Source organism: Melozone crissalis, unplaced genomic scaffold (assembly GCF_028551555.1).
Source record: "Melozone crissalis strain CALT ecotype California unplaced genomic scaffold, PUWL_Pcris_2 ptg000014l_1, whole genome shotgun sequence".
Lineage (NCBI taxonomy): Eukaryota > Metazoa > Chordata > Aves > Passeriformes > Passerellidae > Melozone > Melozone crissalis.
The window spans coordinates 2,039,302-2,054,662 of NW_026535792.1; the positions used below are offsets into that span (position 1 = coordinate 2,039,302).

The window sequence follows — 15,361 nt, forward strand, 5'->3', positions numbered from 1 at the left end:
CACACCCCCAAACTCATTTCCTCTGACCCAGTTTTCTGTTTTTCCTGATTGCTCACAGGGCCAAGAGACTTCCCAAGAGCTTTCTCCCACTCTCCCGTTGATGTGCCCTGTGTCTCCATGTGCTGGGGATCTGTAAAAACAGGATCCACTGGGAATTTTTAGCACTTTAAGGTAAGACTTTGTAACATGGCTCTTTGCTAAATGAGTCACTTGGAAATTTGTGAGGAAAATTCAGCCTAGGTTAACTGACTGCATGAACATTTCAACTTTATGATCTTCAAAAGTACAGAAGGATTTAAGAAAGGTGTTTGCTAGCAAAAGGCACCTCTGCTTACAGCTAGACACAAAATTGGAGAGTTTTTTGCTTGGTTTAGAGCTCACTTCATCCCAAATTGAGGGAAAAACATTCAATTTAGAACTCTGTCATGGACTGGAAATTCTTTTTGAATTTCATGTCAAAGTCATGTTATGAAATATTTTATGACAGAGATGTCAAAATGAAATGTTTCACCACTTCAGGCCCTGAACAGGAAAGTCTCCAATGGTCATTTTTAGTTAGATTTTCTACCCTGTCAGACATGGAAGCAGAGGAGAAATTGAACCTGTAGTTTCTTTTTTTTTCCCTCGGCCACTTGAAGTACACACTGGTCTTTTTTTCACAAGAACATTACCAAAACCAAGTCCTCAATGTCTAGAAAAAGCTTCATGGGATATTTATTTCACCCAGCAAGGGTTCTTTGAGATCTTATTTTCTTTGCAGGTAGGTCCTACCTGCAGGGGTACTGCTTTTTCCACACTGATGTTCATGAAGTTTAAAGGAGCATCTGCATCTCGAGGTCTCTTTGCAAACCCCAGCAGTCTCCTCAGAGAAGGCTTTCTGTAAAGAGACTCCACAGACAAATAAATTAATGATTTGCCACCCACTAGATTTTCTGTAGCTAGGATTTGGAGGTTTCCTTTCTTTTGTGATGGAACCAATGACTTGTATCAATATTGTAGGTGAAATCATGAAATTTTTCAAAAAGGAGGAAGATAGGAGAAAATGGCCTAAGGAGTAGCAGATACCTCATCTGTTATAATTAACAGAGTGAGACGCTTGTGAAAAATCACCTGGTTGTCCTTTGGATTGAAAGACTCTTCCCAAATTTTACCTAAATTGATTTCTTTCCCTCCTGAAAAGAAAAATTAGGCCCTGGAGAGACCAAAAGTTCAGAGTCCATGTGGGGATTGCACAGACAACCTTTGTGTCATTTATTTGGGTGTTCAGCCCGCCAGGCTGCCTGTCCTGGGAGAGTGGCACCCTGGAAATGTTGCAATAATTTGGCTGTAGCTTTAATGAAGGTACAGGCATTGTCCCCCTCAAGGCTGGTGCTGCCTCCTTGGAGAATCTGCCCCAAACACTGTATTTGAGGCAGGAATTTCCTGTGTGCTGTGGTGAGCAATGAAAGCTGAAAGCACAGCATTAGATGTCATTACTGGATTCTTTTTTGATATTGGTTTTTAATATGTGTGCTCCTATTTTTAGAGTTTTATTCTGACTCCTTTAATAGCAACCATTCCATTTTGGTGCGAGGGCTTTTCTATTAACAGTGATCAAAGTGAAATATTTCATTTGAGTTACAAAAAGAGACACTTGAGATGAATGAGGTTCTGCTGGATTGGGGGAGTTGGATGGTTCTGATCTTCAATCTGACTTACAAAGTTAAGAAATTAATGACACAAAGCAGCTCCCTCACAAACAGATAATAACAGAGCATTAGCAATAAAAGTTTAGAAAACAGTTTGGAACCTCTTTCTAATACACAGCAAAAAAATATTCTGGGTGCTATTAGGTCTTATAAATAATTCTTTGACATTTGTTTGATTTAAAAACTAAACTGAGGCATCATTTCCTTAAGAACAAATTGAGGTCTCTGAGAACTACAGAATTCAAATATGGGGCTGCTTTAGACCTCATTCTCTTTAGAGTGAGTGAGGCAGCAGGGCTCTATTCTCATTTATTTTTATTTTGTAGGGAGTACTTTAATATAAAGGATATATAAAATTCAATATAAAGAAAGGGTAGTTTTCAGCAAGAATGAGTGATCTTAAGAGCCTCTTTCTTAGCATCTGGTGTATTCTAAGCAAATCTTTCTTGAAGGTTTGCTTTCTCCTGAACTCAAGGGCACTGGCTTCAATTGGTACTGAAGGAGAAAAAATTGGAGTGTGGGAGAAGTTTGATTTCTAGCTTGAATTAATTATTATTTACCTTTCAGTTCCTGATAACTGATGGAAAGCAAATGCAGGCAATGAATTACTGATTTCAAGTCAGGCTGCCTTTCTGCCTGTAATTAATGTAGCACAGACCCAGGCTGTTGATGCTCTCCAGAAGTTAACAAACTGAGCACAGAACTGTGTTTAGATTTAAGCCCTCTCTGAAGATTTGCATTTCCTGGAGCAGCTTTGCCCACCCCTGCCCATCAGAAGGAGCTTTCCTTCAGCCCCGTGTGCTCAGCCCTGCCCTGTACCAAAGGAGCAGAGGACGAAGAAGGAAGGTAAAGGTAAATTATAGCCTGGAAATACAGTGCCAAATCTCACTATCCCTGTGCTTTGGCATTATTGCAGTGCTGCCCAGTGTCACAAATAAAGGCATTTTGGGAGGGATTTGTGTTAAAGGGCTGCCAGTTTGTGCAGCCTCATCCTTGGGTTGTTCGCATCCATTGTCCATGCTGTGCTCAGGGAATGTTCAGCTTTACTCTCCCACAGCTCTGACTGTTGGAACATTGGGAATTTTGGCAGCTCAGCTCCTGCAGACACTTTTCCTCCATGGACATGCAGTACCCATGACAGGGATAGGCACTGGCTTTTCCACAAATACATCCTTGCCTTGTCAGCCCTCTGGATTTCCAGACTAAGCTTTTGCATTGTTGCTGTGGGACTTTGGAAAAGCCCACAGGTAAAAAATGGTCACTCCTTGACTTAAAACCATTTCATGAGGAACATTAGCATTAAATCATGTTAATTAACATTAATATGACTTACATGGCTTAAGACCTATCTTTGGGTTTAGCAGCGCTCTAGGAATAATTTAAAAGATGAGCTATTGCTCCCATTGGGATTTTGACTTGAATCCACTGAAGGCAATGGGTGTCCTTGAACTGCCTAAGAAGGCTCTGGGTCAGGAGGCAATTTCTGAGCAGTTTCCTGGCTCTTCATTCTGCTTTGTGATGGCTTCTTTATGCTGGGCTGTATATCAGGGCCCTGCAGAGCAAACCTCTTAACATCCCTTTGCTGTTCTGGACCCTGAGGCAATGAGCCATGTGTTTTTTTGATGATCATATGAAGATTCAATCTATTTTTAGGGCAATCTTGTTGCCAGGAATAATTTCTAGGACTTCTGATTTGAATGGTGAATTATGTGTCCGTGTAAATGCCTGAAATGGATATTTAAAAATACTTTTCCCTGACTTAATGTTTTACAGATTAACACCTCTAATGCTGTTACCAAAAAAGCAACTTTATTTTCTATCTATTTTGAATTTTTGATTGGTGTCATTGGAGACTTCTAGGCCAACACCACAACTTTGGTTTCAAAGCTTCAAGCAGATGTAACAGGAAGGTGATGAAGAAACCACACCCTGTGAATTTTGTACAACCTCTTTCCAGCTTCAATGCAAATATTTTTATTTCATGTTCAGTATTCTGTGTAATGTGCCCCAATGCACTGACCTCTGTAATTCTCAGTGGTTCCCCATCCAGGGCTTGAGGAGTGCATTGATTTTCCTTCCATCATGCAATAAGCACGAGTCTCACATCCAGACCATATTGACACCTGTAAACCCCATTTAAATAAATCAAAGGGGGCATTTGGGTATTCTCCCACTTGCCTGTAGGTTGATGGAAGAATAGATTGCTTTAATACCTCGGTGATTTATTTGTCAGTACAGACAGCCTGTCATAAAAATAATCAGTATCAGAAATGTTCTTAGGAAGAATCATTTGGGCTATCAATATCTTGGGTGGCTTAATCATCAAATTCATTGCTTTTATTAGGTTTAAATGTATAAATTCCTTTTAGAATGGATTTGAACTTTTAAACTTTTAAAGCATTTTACTGTTTAGTTGATTGCTTTTTCAAGTATTTCAGTTTCTGAATAGCTCCACAGTATTTGGATTTGCACAAAAGTAAGGAGGAAAAGGCCTAGAAGGATATTTTCTTCAAAATTGTCTCTAATGGCTCTACTTTCTTCTCTTTCTCCAGGTACAACAATGGTGGCACCTGTGCTGTTCCAGTGGATTCTGAGAGGGCTTATTCTCACTTTCCTGCTCAAAACTACTCTGTCCCTAAATCCAGATGATCCAAATGTTTGTAGTCACTGGGAAAGGTAATGTGTAACCTGCCAACTTTTATTTTTTTAATCATCCATTTCATATTTTTACATTTAGAAGGCAAGCTGAGAGCCATTATTTGGTAAATAGCACCACATCTCAGCAAAGAGATTTGCTTTAGAGAAATAGTGCTTTGGAGTGCCTTGCAGAGCTTAGATCATCCCAAGGAATTGGTTCTAAGGCTGCAGCTATTGACCACATCCCCCTGTGCCCTTTGGGAAGCTCCTCCAGAGTCTGAGCTACAGGAGTGCACTGAAATGTTTGCATCCATCATGGAGAGAGCCACAGAAATGCTGGCCTTGTTCTGTCCTGTTTTTTTCTGCTTGTTGTCCAGCAAGAAAGTTTGAAGCTCTTCCTGCTGCAGCATCCTGGCTGTTTTTGTCTGCCCTGAACTTCAGGGCTCTTCCTGCCAAATTCATGTCAGCATCAAAGAGCGAACGAAAGCACTGAACATGAAAGGCCCTGGAATTTCTTGTTCTCTCTCTTGTTCCAGTGTCCTGCTCCTAAAAGTGGATCTGAGCAGGCCAGTTCCTGTGAGCACAGAGAAACCCACAGCCTTTGATGGGGTTCACGCTCAACAGGGGCTGTTTGCAGAGGCTAAAGGTCCTGTACTTCTCAGTTTAACTTGCTACATTTCCAGTCCTGCTCTCTGGTTCAATTCCACACAAATCTGAATTGCTGTACACTTCAGCAAAATACACCCCTTAACAAAGGTAAAAATAGAATTGTCTTTAATGACTATGTTTTGAGGCCTTAAGTAGAGAATTAACTCATTGTAGATAATTCAACTGCAAAGCAAAAACTGTGCAGGAAAAGGATTTTGCATTCTGCGTGCTGGAAGTGCATTCAGAGCACAGGAATAAAATATTGATTTTGTCTGAAGAAAGTCAGCAACCTAGAGACCCAATCAAGGAGAAACAAAAATTAAATACCAAAATTGATTGGTTGTACTGACCAAGATGACTTTGTTAGTTAGATGTTAATAAATCAAAGGGAAAAGATTGTTAGGGCTATTGCTGGATAATAAACGGGATCGTAAAATAATAATTGAGATTTGCAAGTGTTACTGTCTTACATTAATAATGAGCAATGTAAATATTTTATATTTTGGCATTAGCAGAAGTAAAAACATTATTGTCAAAGCCAGCAAAGAGGGCAAAGCAGCATCCAGGGGAACCTTGGCTTGTCAGAGGGGACACAAGCAGCAGGGCAGGAACAGCCCAATCTTCGATTTCAAGCCACTCAGCCCCTCCAAGCAAACATCTTGGTATTGCCTTGTGGGTGCAATCTCCCAGGACTTAATCACATCTGCAGTCCTGCTGATGAGAGGGAAATCAGCTGCAGAATTAAGACAATCCATATAATGAGTGACCTAGAGGATCTAATTCCTGGGTCCTGACCTGCCCAGGGTGATTTGTGTATTGTTCTCCAAAGATGCTGTAGGTCTGATAAAGTGTGGCCTGTGTCCAGATCAGCACCTGGCAGAGGAGTCCTTGAGCACTGCACACACCTGCTGTGGGGCACTGCTCTGCCACCACTGACCCCAACATGAGATTTGGGTTCTTGCATCATGTGAGAGGCCCAAACAATAACGAACATAGAACCTGTTGCATGGCTAAGTGGTGTTTTGGGAGGATTGCTCAGTTCTTGCTACTGATGGAGCTCTGTGATTTCTTACCAAATTGCCCAGGTTTTGCCCATATCCATTCACTTTTCACCTTCTAAATTTCCATGAATTTTAGTAATATTTTTTTTCCTAAAAGAGATTGGTTTATTGCTCACAGAGATATCTCTATGCCTATATCATAAAGCCAAACATTTCCAAACTTCAGGAAGAGGTCTAGCAGAAGCAAGCCCTTTTCTGCTCTTTGCTGATACCCAAATTTCTAAGATTCTTGATGTAAACATGTTTCATACTGGAGTTCCATGAGCAGCAGCTACAGGGAACTGCAGCTTTTCCCAGCCTCTCACCTCTTTCCTTGTCCACCCTCAGCTACGCCGTGACCGTGCAGGAATCCTACGCTCACCCCTTTGACCAGATCTACTACACACGATGCACAGACATCCTCAACTGGTTCAAGTGCACCAGGCACAGGTAAGAGCTCATCCTCAGAAACCTGAGCTTCCTGCTGCCTTCTCATCTCCTCACACACCTCTTGTTTACCCAAAATGTTTGTGGTGCTCCAATACAGATGTGTACACAAAGGTGTGTGTTTGGAATTCCAGGGCATTGAGTAGAAATACAGAGATTTTTGCCCGAAGTTTGAATGAGATGAGTGACAGTCAGTCCCTCATGGGGCCATCCAGGAGAATGTATCATTCCACTGGCCCTGCCATGGGATTGGAAGTGTCTGTTCCCTGACCAGATGTGACCAACTCTCTTTTCCAAGTGACTGGTGCATGTCCAGGTTTGTAAAAGGAAGTCCACACACCTCCTAAATTGTAAATAATGAGGCATTTGAGTGACAATTAGAAATGGATCTGTGTTATAATTAGTGCACCCAATTCTGCACTGAAAATCAGGTAAAATGAGGATGAGTCTGTTTCTAGGACTGAATGAAAACTTGTACCAAAGAGTTAATTTTTCCCAGGCTGCAGGATGTTTCTGCTCTATTCATTCTGATTCCAAAGTATCCTAATAAATATCCACTAATATTCACAATCTTTCAAGGGTTTTAGAAGCCTTTTTTTATCTCAAGTCTCATGAATTCAGTTGCAAGTTGGCTGTTCAGCACCATCCCAGTGGGACTGTGGCACTTGGCTTTTTGGCTGCTGTGTTCCAGTGTTTGGAAGTGAGCAGAGCTGCAGAGCTTTCTGGAATATTGTATAGATTGGAATGCAGCAGAGTAAATTCGATCAGTTTATCCAACATGAGGGACAATAGATTCTGTTCAATTGAGGTAATTTCCATAAACTAGCAAAGCTGTTTTGAAGTGTTTGCTGTTAAATATGCAGTTAAATATTACCTTTCTATGGTGGTATCCTTGCTAATGCTATGAATAAATATAGGAATGCTTCAGAATGCTAAACACTTTTTAATTTCTGTGGACTACAGTATTGTGGTGGGGAAAACAGGCTTTAAATACTGAACTGGGACTATAATGACACTTTGCAAGGTAGGGGTGCCTTGGGAGGGTTAGAAAGAAGGAACAATTCACCTGGGGTTAACTTCTCAAGCTGTGTATTGAGAGCACTTGCCACTGTGGTAAGGTTTTGTGTAGCAGCTGACACAGTGGTCTCTGCAGAAGACACTGTTCCTTCCACTGATGAGATCTGACCTTGCTGATGTGCAAAAATAAATCATTTATTCTTGAAGAAACTCCTTGCCCTTGCAGCAGGACTGGGAAAATGTTTTAAGACAGCAGCTGCCCCAGGAAGAGCTCCGGTGGCTGTCACAAGCATGGAGCTCATAACACGAGTCATATTTCAAGCTTCAGAACAAGTATCGATTCCTCCCTTATTGTGGCGTTTATTATCAAAAAGCTTTCATGCATTTAAAAATAATTATCGAATGCTAGCCTTACTATAATTTAACACAAATATCATTGCAGCAGGAGGCATTGATTTTCAATAGTGTCCCATGGTTTGTGTCTCGTGCTGCAGGATCAGCTACAAGACCGCCTATCGCAGGGGGCTGCGCACCATGTACCGCCGGCGCTCGCAGTGCTGCCCCGGCTACTACGAGAGTGGGGACTACTGCATCCGTACGTACACAGGGCCCTGGCACCTTCTCTGGGGCTTTGCAGCAGCTGGGGAGAAATTCAGCATTTGTTGCATTAGGGTTGATTTTCAGGGCTTTCAGCTGGCGCTGGTCGCAGGCAGAATTGCGGGGATGGGATATTTCGGGGTGGTTTGGATTTGTGCATCTCAAGAACAGAGGGAAAATTTGGCTGAAGTCATTGGGGAGGGAGTTAATGAAGTCCCTTAGTGCCTTCTTGAATCAGAGCTTACTTTGGGGAGTAATTAATGCAAGTATTCACCAGTGTTAAGGAATTAGGGGAACTGAGAGCACTCAGGAATAAACTATCACATAATTTAAGCAGCAGTGTAAAGGTTTGCCTCTTACCTTTGAAAGCTCTTACTTCAAGAGTTAAATGAGTTAAAATCTCTTTTTTTTTTTTCACAATGGTTCCCGTCAACAGTTTAACTTTTTAAAGCTTCTCAAATGTCAGAAGAACTTTCTCCCAACTCTACTGTATAAATAAATACAGAGCTCTGGAGTGTTTTAGGTCAATATGAGGGGGGACAAAAATCAAAATGGATCTTTCAGCTCGCCTAAGAGCTTTGTTAATTAAAAATACCCTGTACATTAGTGTCACATGTTTTCAGTATTGCAGCTTTCTGAGTGTTCTGCATGTGCTCAGAAGGAGAGTGGAGATGGGACCTCTTGTCTAAGTCTTCTGTCGTGAGATTATGACACCAGAAAAACACAAAGAGATTCTGATCAGCATCAGAATCCAAATTTTATTAACAGGCTTATAGTGCCATGGAAAAAATGTGAAAATGATACAATATCTAGCTAATTTCAAATATTTTGGCACTGTGCTTTATAGCTATTTCTTTTTAGCTCTGTTGATGTTTTTATCTGAGTTCCTGTAACTCATATTGTAATGCATGAGCAGCTGAAAACCATGAATGGACCCTGATCTCATTTTCAGTGACCTTTATTCCAAATAGTTACATTCAAGGGGTTTGGGCTGTGAAAAATCACCAGCCCTTTGAGATAAGGCATTAGAATTATTTTACAGAAAGTGTAATAAGTTGATCTTTTGAAGTGCAAAATGCTGTTAGTCAAGTCCTGAAAAACATTTATTGCAACCTATTGTCTTTGCTGGAATCCTTCCTGTGGTAAGTGTGCACCTACCTATTGACATCCCAGGTGTCAATACCATGTCAGCAGTTGTTCCACATACTTTTATTACAGTCTTGAATTTCGTGACTCAGAATCCTGTCTGTCACAGAGCATAGTTATTATCACTTTTCACCCTACAATCTATTGATTTTTTATTTTTAATTTTTTTTTTAATTACTGTACTGTCGCAACAATAAATCTCTCCAGACTTTCTGATTCTTTGAAGATATTAACATTTGAGGTGGTTTTTTTGTTAGTGTTACTACTTAGTGTTTTGCTGCTGCCAGGCAAATTTTATCTTTCTGTGGTGGAGAAAGAACAGCATCCACTGAAATGTTGCTAATGCAGAGCAGGCAGCAGGTATCTGGTCAGACCAAGAGCCCCGTGTTTGACACAGAGCAGATAATAGTTACACTCTCTCTGCTGTTTACATGTGCAGGAGTCAGGCTCTTGTATTTCATTATCAGCCTGGTGTGTGCTCAGGGACATCTGCTCTCTGTCCTTCCCGGAGATCACAGCAGCACCAGCAGCCAAGGGGGAAATGATGTCAGGGAAGAACTTCTCCATCATGATGGATTCCAGACCATCATGGAATCCATTATTTTGCTACTACAAGTAACCACACAGCAAAAAACACCCAAAACCAAACAGAAAACCCCCTTGAAATTCTCTGAGCCCTCAAGCAACAGTTTGGAGGCCCAATATTTTGCTAATGGGATCCTTTACGTGTCACCCCTTTGGTTTGTAACACATCAAGCCCCGATCCCATTTCTTTTGTTTTGTTTTTCCACAATATGTTCCTGTGCCAACAAGCAAATTCTCTCATTCATCATCCTTTGCAGTCAGCAGTAAATTCCATTTTCATTCCTGGAGGCATTCTCTGCTTTTGCCTTTTTCCATCCCATTTCTTACTTCTCTTTACACTGGTATTTTTTGTTGTTTCCTAACGAGGTTGTCCAGTGCTCCTGTCCCACGTTCCTCCAGACACATTCAGTGCTGCTCCTCTAAAGGCAGCTGCTCCAAGAGTGGTCAGGACACCAAATTCTGAGCTTTTCCTGAGCTGTCCCTGGCAGGAAGGGAGGGAAACTCCAGCCCTGCAGAGAGGGCTCCCCCTGCTCAGCCAGCCCTTTAAAATCCATTCCATTAGCAATCATGGAAGCCACTACAACATGGGGAGGAGGGATACATCCTGCAGTGAGTCTGATGATCAAAAGAAAGTTTGATTAAAAAACAGTGTGTAGATTAAAGGCTAATTGGTTCTTCTTTCATTAATAGCAGTCTTTATTTCTTGCAAAAGTTAAATGGCTTTGTAATTAACAGTGACATGTTTAGACTAGAGAGGGCTGAGTTTAAATCTCTATTAATGACTGTTTCTTGGATTTTAAAACAGAAGTGAAGGCTTTCAGCTACTGTTTTGATCTTCTCCCTTTTCATTTACTAACTTTCAAAAGGATGTCAGATATATGGCTTTATCTTTGTCCTCCTGTTGGGGCTTGCTAAATAGATTAAGTCTAATAAAATCTACCCTCGGTTCTAAATAATCACGTTGGTCCAGAGCTTCTTGCTCTGCCACTTCTCTGGTGTCTCCTTTGCCTTTTTGGCATCTGTATGTGCTGCTGCCCAATTAAATGTGGAATTCAGGCACGAAGTCCAATAATTTAACTGATTGCCTGGTAAATTATACAACTGGTCAGCCCATTAACACTTAGGCTAAACAGTTTTAGGGTATGAAATTGTCTTTGTGCCTCCAAAGGGCCTGAAATATTTTGGGATTGCAGTGGTATTCAAAAAATCCCCCCTGAAAAATGCTGCAAATGCACATCTGCATTTTTTTCCCCTCCACTGATATCTTAGAAATGTTGTTACCATTGTGGGAGCTTTGCAAAACGATTCCCCTTCTCTAAATGTTCTTACACTTGACAGAGCTTTTCCCTGAGCTGTCCCTGAAAACAAACAGCACAGTCTGGGCAGTAAATCAGAGCAGCTATGATTTACTGTACTTTGTATGCTAAGGTAAGCTTTTGGCAGAGCAAATGCATAAACTGCAGAAAATCTTTTTTTAAACAACCACAGGGTTCAACTGCCCTTCAAGGTTTTTGTAAGGATGTTTTAAAATTATATTGCCTAGATTAGTATCTGTGGTAGATAAAGCAGCTCTGAATACTTTGCTGCTCAAAAAAAAAAAAGAGAAAAAGAATATTACATGGCTCTTTTGTGCTCTTTAGCCTGTGAGGAGATGGTAATTGAATAGTTCCCTTTAAGAATATGTCAGGTGGAAAGATGCCCTGTGTGCTAAATGGATGCATTTTTGTCTGGGAGACCAATGCTTTGTTCAGTCTGTCCATTTTAATCTTATTCTTGCACAACAGATTTGTACAGAGGAGACACTTCTTGTGGGGAACAAAGGGTCAGAGACCTGACATCAGAGGGAAGGCAGATGGGACTCTGAGCAGCAGCTACTGCCAGCTGACTTCTGGGCAGAAAAGCACCAACCATGAAACAAAATTTGGGAATTCACCTTTTCTTCACAGATGGAGTTGAGCTTTTAAGTGTTTTCTTCACTCTCCTACCTTACACTCTTTTTCTAATGTCTAAATCTATGCAATGTGACAGGATGTAATAATGACAGGATTAGTGATTTAACAATCTGATTTGCTGCCATTTTTCTGTCTTTCAAACCTGCCAAAATTCAGTAGAGTTATAGATGGACCATTTCATGGTGCTTTCCTTTCTTGGCCAAGATATTATTGATCTCAGATTGTTTCTCAACATTCAGCTTTCCACATTACAATTGTCACAAGCATCAGCAGGGCTCCCTGACTTTGACAAATCCTTTTCTAAAGAAACTGTTGGTCTCACTGGTTGAATCTCAGTTTTTACCCACAGTGGCATTCCCCTCAGGCCAGAGGCTGGGGACATTGTTGTATTAACATGTATTTATTTACCCAGCTTTTCAACTCACCTTTGTTTGATGCCTTTAATGAATTTCAAAAACAAATGAGGAATGTTCTTTTAATAGCTGACTTGGGGAAATTATGCAAATATGAGGCCTGATTGTTTTCAGGAGTTTAAATAATGTTTCATAAATTCTGTAATTGCAATAGCCATGCCAGCTTCCTAATGGGATGTGTGCATTTATAGTGCAGCCACAGGAACATTCCTACCTCAGGACTGCATTCCCATTTACAGGGCTCTGTGTCTGGTGCAGTTTTTGTACTCTTTGACAAGGCTGCCTTATTGGAGCCATATGGTTGGATTGTTAAACATCTGTAGCATAGGAGTAACAATTCCAGAGCTTCCTGCCATCTGGATGAATTACAATCCCTACAATTCCACACATATGTTCCAGCAGCACACCGACACCACAGCGCAGTGTGCTCATGATGAGAAGAAAAAGAATGGCTTGTGTGATCAGTGCAAAAGTTGTCCACTCCTAGAAAACGTTGTATCCGTGGTTTAACCTTCCTGAATATTCATAATGTTTGTTCATATGTCAGATTTGTTGATTTTTTTTCACTTTATAAGGCAGTAGCTTATTAGCATTTTAGAAGAAATTATGCCCCCCCTTCTCACCTCAATTTTAAATTCCTTGTGGTGAGTATTCCTGTAACTTGAAAATATATTGTTTGAAAGCTGCTGGACTTTTAAAATACATTTTTCTTATCTTTATAGACACACATTAAAGCCAGTGCTGGTGCTTTCTGTGAGAGCCTTACTGTTACATTATTCAAGTACAGAGTCCTGTACATCAATAATGCAACCTAAATTAGGGGAAATGCTATAGCAGGACATAGATACTCCCTATCAGGGGACATTCTTTTTCTCTGTCTGATTTGGGATGTGTGACAGCGAGAAAATGGTGTGGAAGGCCTTTCTGCATATAGTTATTAATTATAGAATTGAAATGACAGTGGGAGACACTTTGAAATTTTTCCTTTTATATGCATTGGAGATGACTGCATACATCTTCTGCCAGTGAAGAACATAGGGAAAATATTTGAATCCTTTGTTCCCATCTAAAGGGGACATCTGAGAGGAAATGTGCCTTTGCTTGTTCATTGAGAACCTCTTGGGACACAGGAGTGGGAGGGCAGAGGGACAGCAGCCCTAGGAGCAGGTCAGTTCAGCTGGTGACACAAGTGAGGCCAGTGGGTGGCTCTTGAGCCTGAAGACACTGGAGAGACACCCTGGGTGGGAAGGTGGAAAGGTCAGTTCTCATCTCCCATCCATCATTTTGTGTTTGCTCCCAGCTTCTGATGCTGAAGGATTTGCAAAGATGCTGGTGGGGAGCAGTAGTGAAATAAGGGAAGGACTTCTGGAAGCAGTGCAGGAGAAGGAGGAGAAACAAAATGCTCATATAAAGGAATGAAAATAGCATAAAGTTAAAAAGGGGGGAATGCTGAAGCTGCATAATGTCTCAAGGGGCTTAATAAATATCAGAGAAAAAATTATGCAGGCATTATGGTTGGAAAAAGATTTAGACTGTTGCTAGTGTAGCAGAAAAAGCTTTTCTGGCTGCTTTAGGCAGTCTCTGTTGGATCAGTATAAAAGCACACTGGGACTGCAGACACAGAAGGAAGCACTGGATGCAGAGCTCCTCATGGTGCTCATGCTAATGGCCTGGATGGCTGGGAGCTTCAGCAGGATCAGAAAAAAGCACAAAAACCATAGGTGTGATTCATTGTTGAGTTCAAAGAAAGAGCCATGCAAAGTTTAGTCCATTAATTTGCCCTCTTTAAGCAAAGTCAGGCTGGCCCCCAGCTGCTCTAAATCAGCACAATTCCTCCAGGATGTGTCTGGATGCCCTTTCAAATCCTGCTCCTGCTGGGATGCACCTCACAGTGGGTGATGGCTGTCTGCACTGATCCTGCATGGCCTGGAGGCACCAGGGCTCTTCCACAATGCCTCTGTGACCCAACCCTCTCATCAAGCTGGGGATGCTTGCACTGAACACAAACAGGGTCCTGTGCATCCCTGGGATGAATGAGGGTGTGGGCACACAGAGCATTTGCCGTTATGGAATTAGGAAGACACAGAATTCTGGAAGATTTTCCCCTCCAAAGCAGTTTGCAGTTCATGAGTAGTCCAGGCATGTGCTGAGCCAGGTTAACTCATGGAAATCAATAGGGTCAGAAAGAAGACAAATGTGTGAAATGGAACAGGTTTAAAATTGAAATTGGAATCATAGAATGGTTTGGAAAGGATCTTGAAGGTCAGCTTGTTCCAGCCCACAAGTTGTTTTCTTGATCACTCCTTTACATCCTTCTCCCATTAACAGATTTCTCTTGTACTCTGGAGAAGAGAAAGCCCAGGAGAAAAGGAAGGAAGGGTAGAGAGAGGAAAAGAAGTTATCTAAACCGAGATGGCCTTTAGGAAGAGCTCTGATGTACATACAAAATCTGAGACAGCATCTCTTTCTGCTTCCTTTCTGTATTCCTCTGGCTGTGACCTTCCCTGAGCAGCTCCCACACAAACTTTGGATGTCTGGGAAGCCACCAGTCACCTGTGGGGCATTACCAGCCAGATTCCTTCTTGCCTAAAAAAGGAGCAACTGCAACCACCTGCCAGGTGTCAGTGCCAGTGGCCCCTTCCTCCTTTCTAGGCATCTTATAGACTGAAAATAGAAATAAAACTGCTCACTGGCACTGCAGGGATTGCTGAAGTGCTACAACAGAATGATAACACATGGTAGCATATGAGAACATGTGAATAACATATGATAGCACACAGTAACATGTGATAACATATGATGACACATGATAACACATGATAACATGTGATAACACAGCAGGGGTGTGGGTTAACCCAGTGCCTCCCCCCTCACTGATCCATGCAGCCACTCCCATTCCCTTCCTTCGCAGATGGGCTGGGAGAAGAGGAAAGAAGAACCAAAGAAAGAAAACCTGTGGATTGAGATAAAACAAATGTGAATGATCCTGAGGGGCAGAGCAAGCCTTGGTGCTGTGCCAGCACAGTTCAGCAGTTGCTGAAATGTCAGCATGGTCAGCATTGGCTTGGTCACCAACCTAAACCACAGCACGATCCAAGCTGAGAGGCGTTAACCCCATCCCAGCCAGCCATGCTGCAGATAATAAAACACTCATCAATAAGATCCTTAGGAAATCTCCTTATGGTTTTTCT

The 15,361-nt window shown here is 41.6% G+C and overlaps 1 protein-coding gene across 7 annotated transcripts in view; it reads left to right on the forward strand.

The window, feature by feature from the left end:
* MEGF11 (multiple EGF like domains 11) overlaps positions 1-15,361 on the forward strand; it is a 252,326-nt gene that overhangs the window by 56,446 nt on the left and 180,519 nt on the right. For all 7 annotated transcript variants that reach the window (XM_054273115.1, XM_054273113.1, XM_054273116.1 and 4 more), the window contains exons 2-5: positions 59-171; positions 4,241-4,364; positions 6,362-6,463; positions 7,972-8,072. In XM_054273115.1, the coding sequence (XP_054129090.1) occupies positions 4,249-4,364; positions 6,362-6,463; positions 7,972-8,072 (319 nt within the window). In that variant the 5' untranslated portion in view covers positions 59-171; positions 4,241-4,248. The remainder of the gene's footprint in view (positions 1-58; positions 172-4,240; positions 4,365-6,361; positions 6,464-7,971; positions 8,073-15,361) is intronic.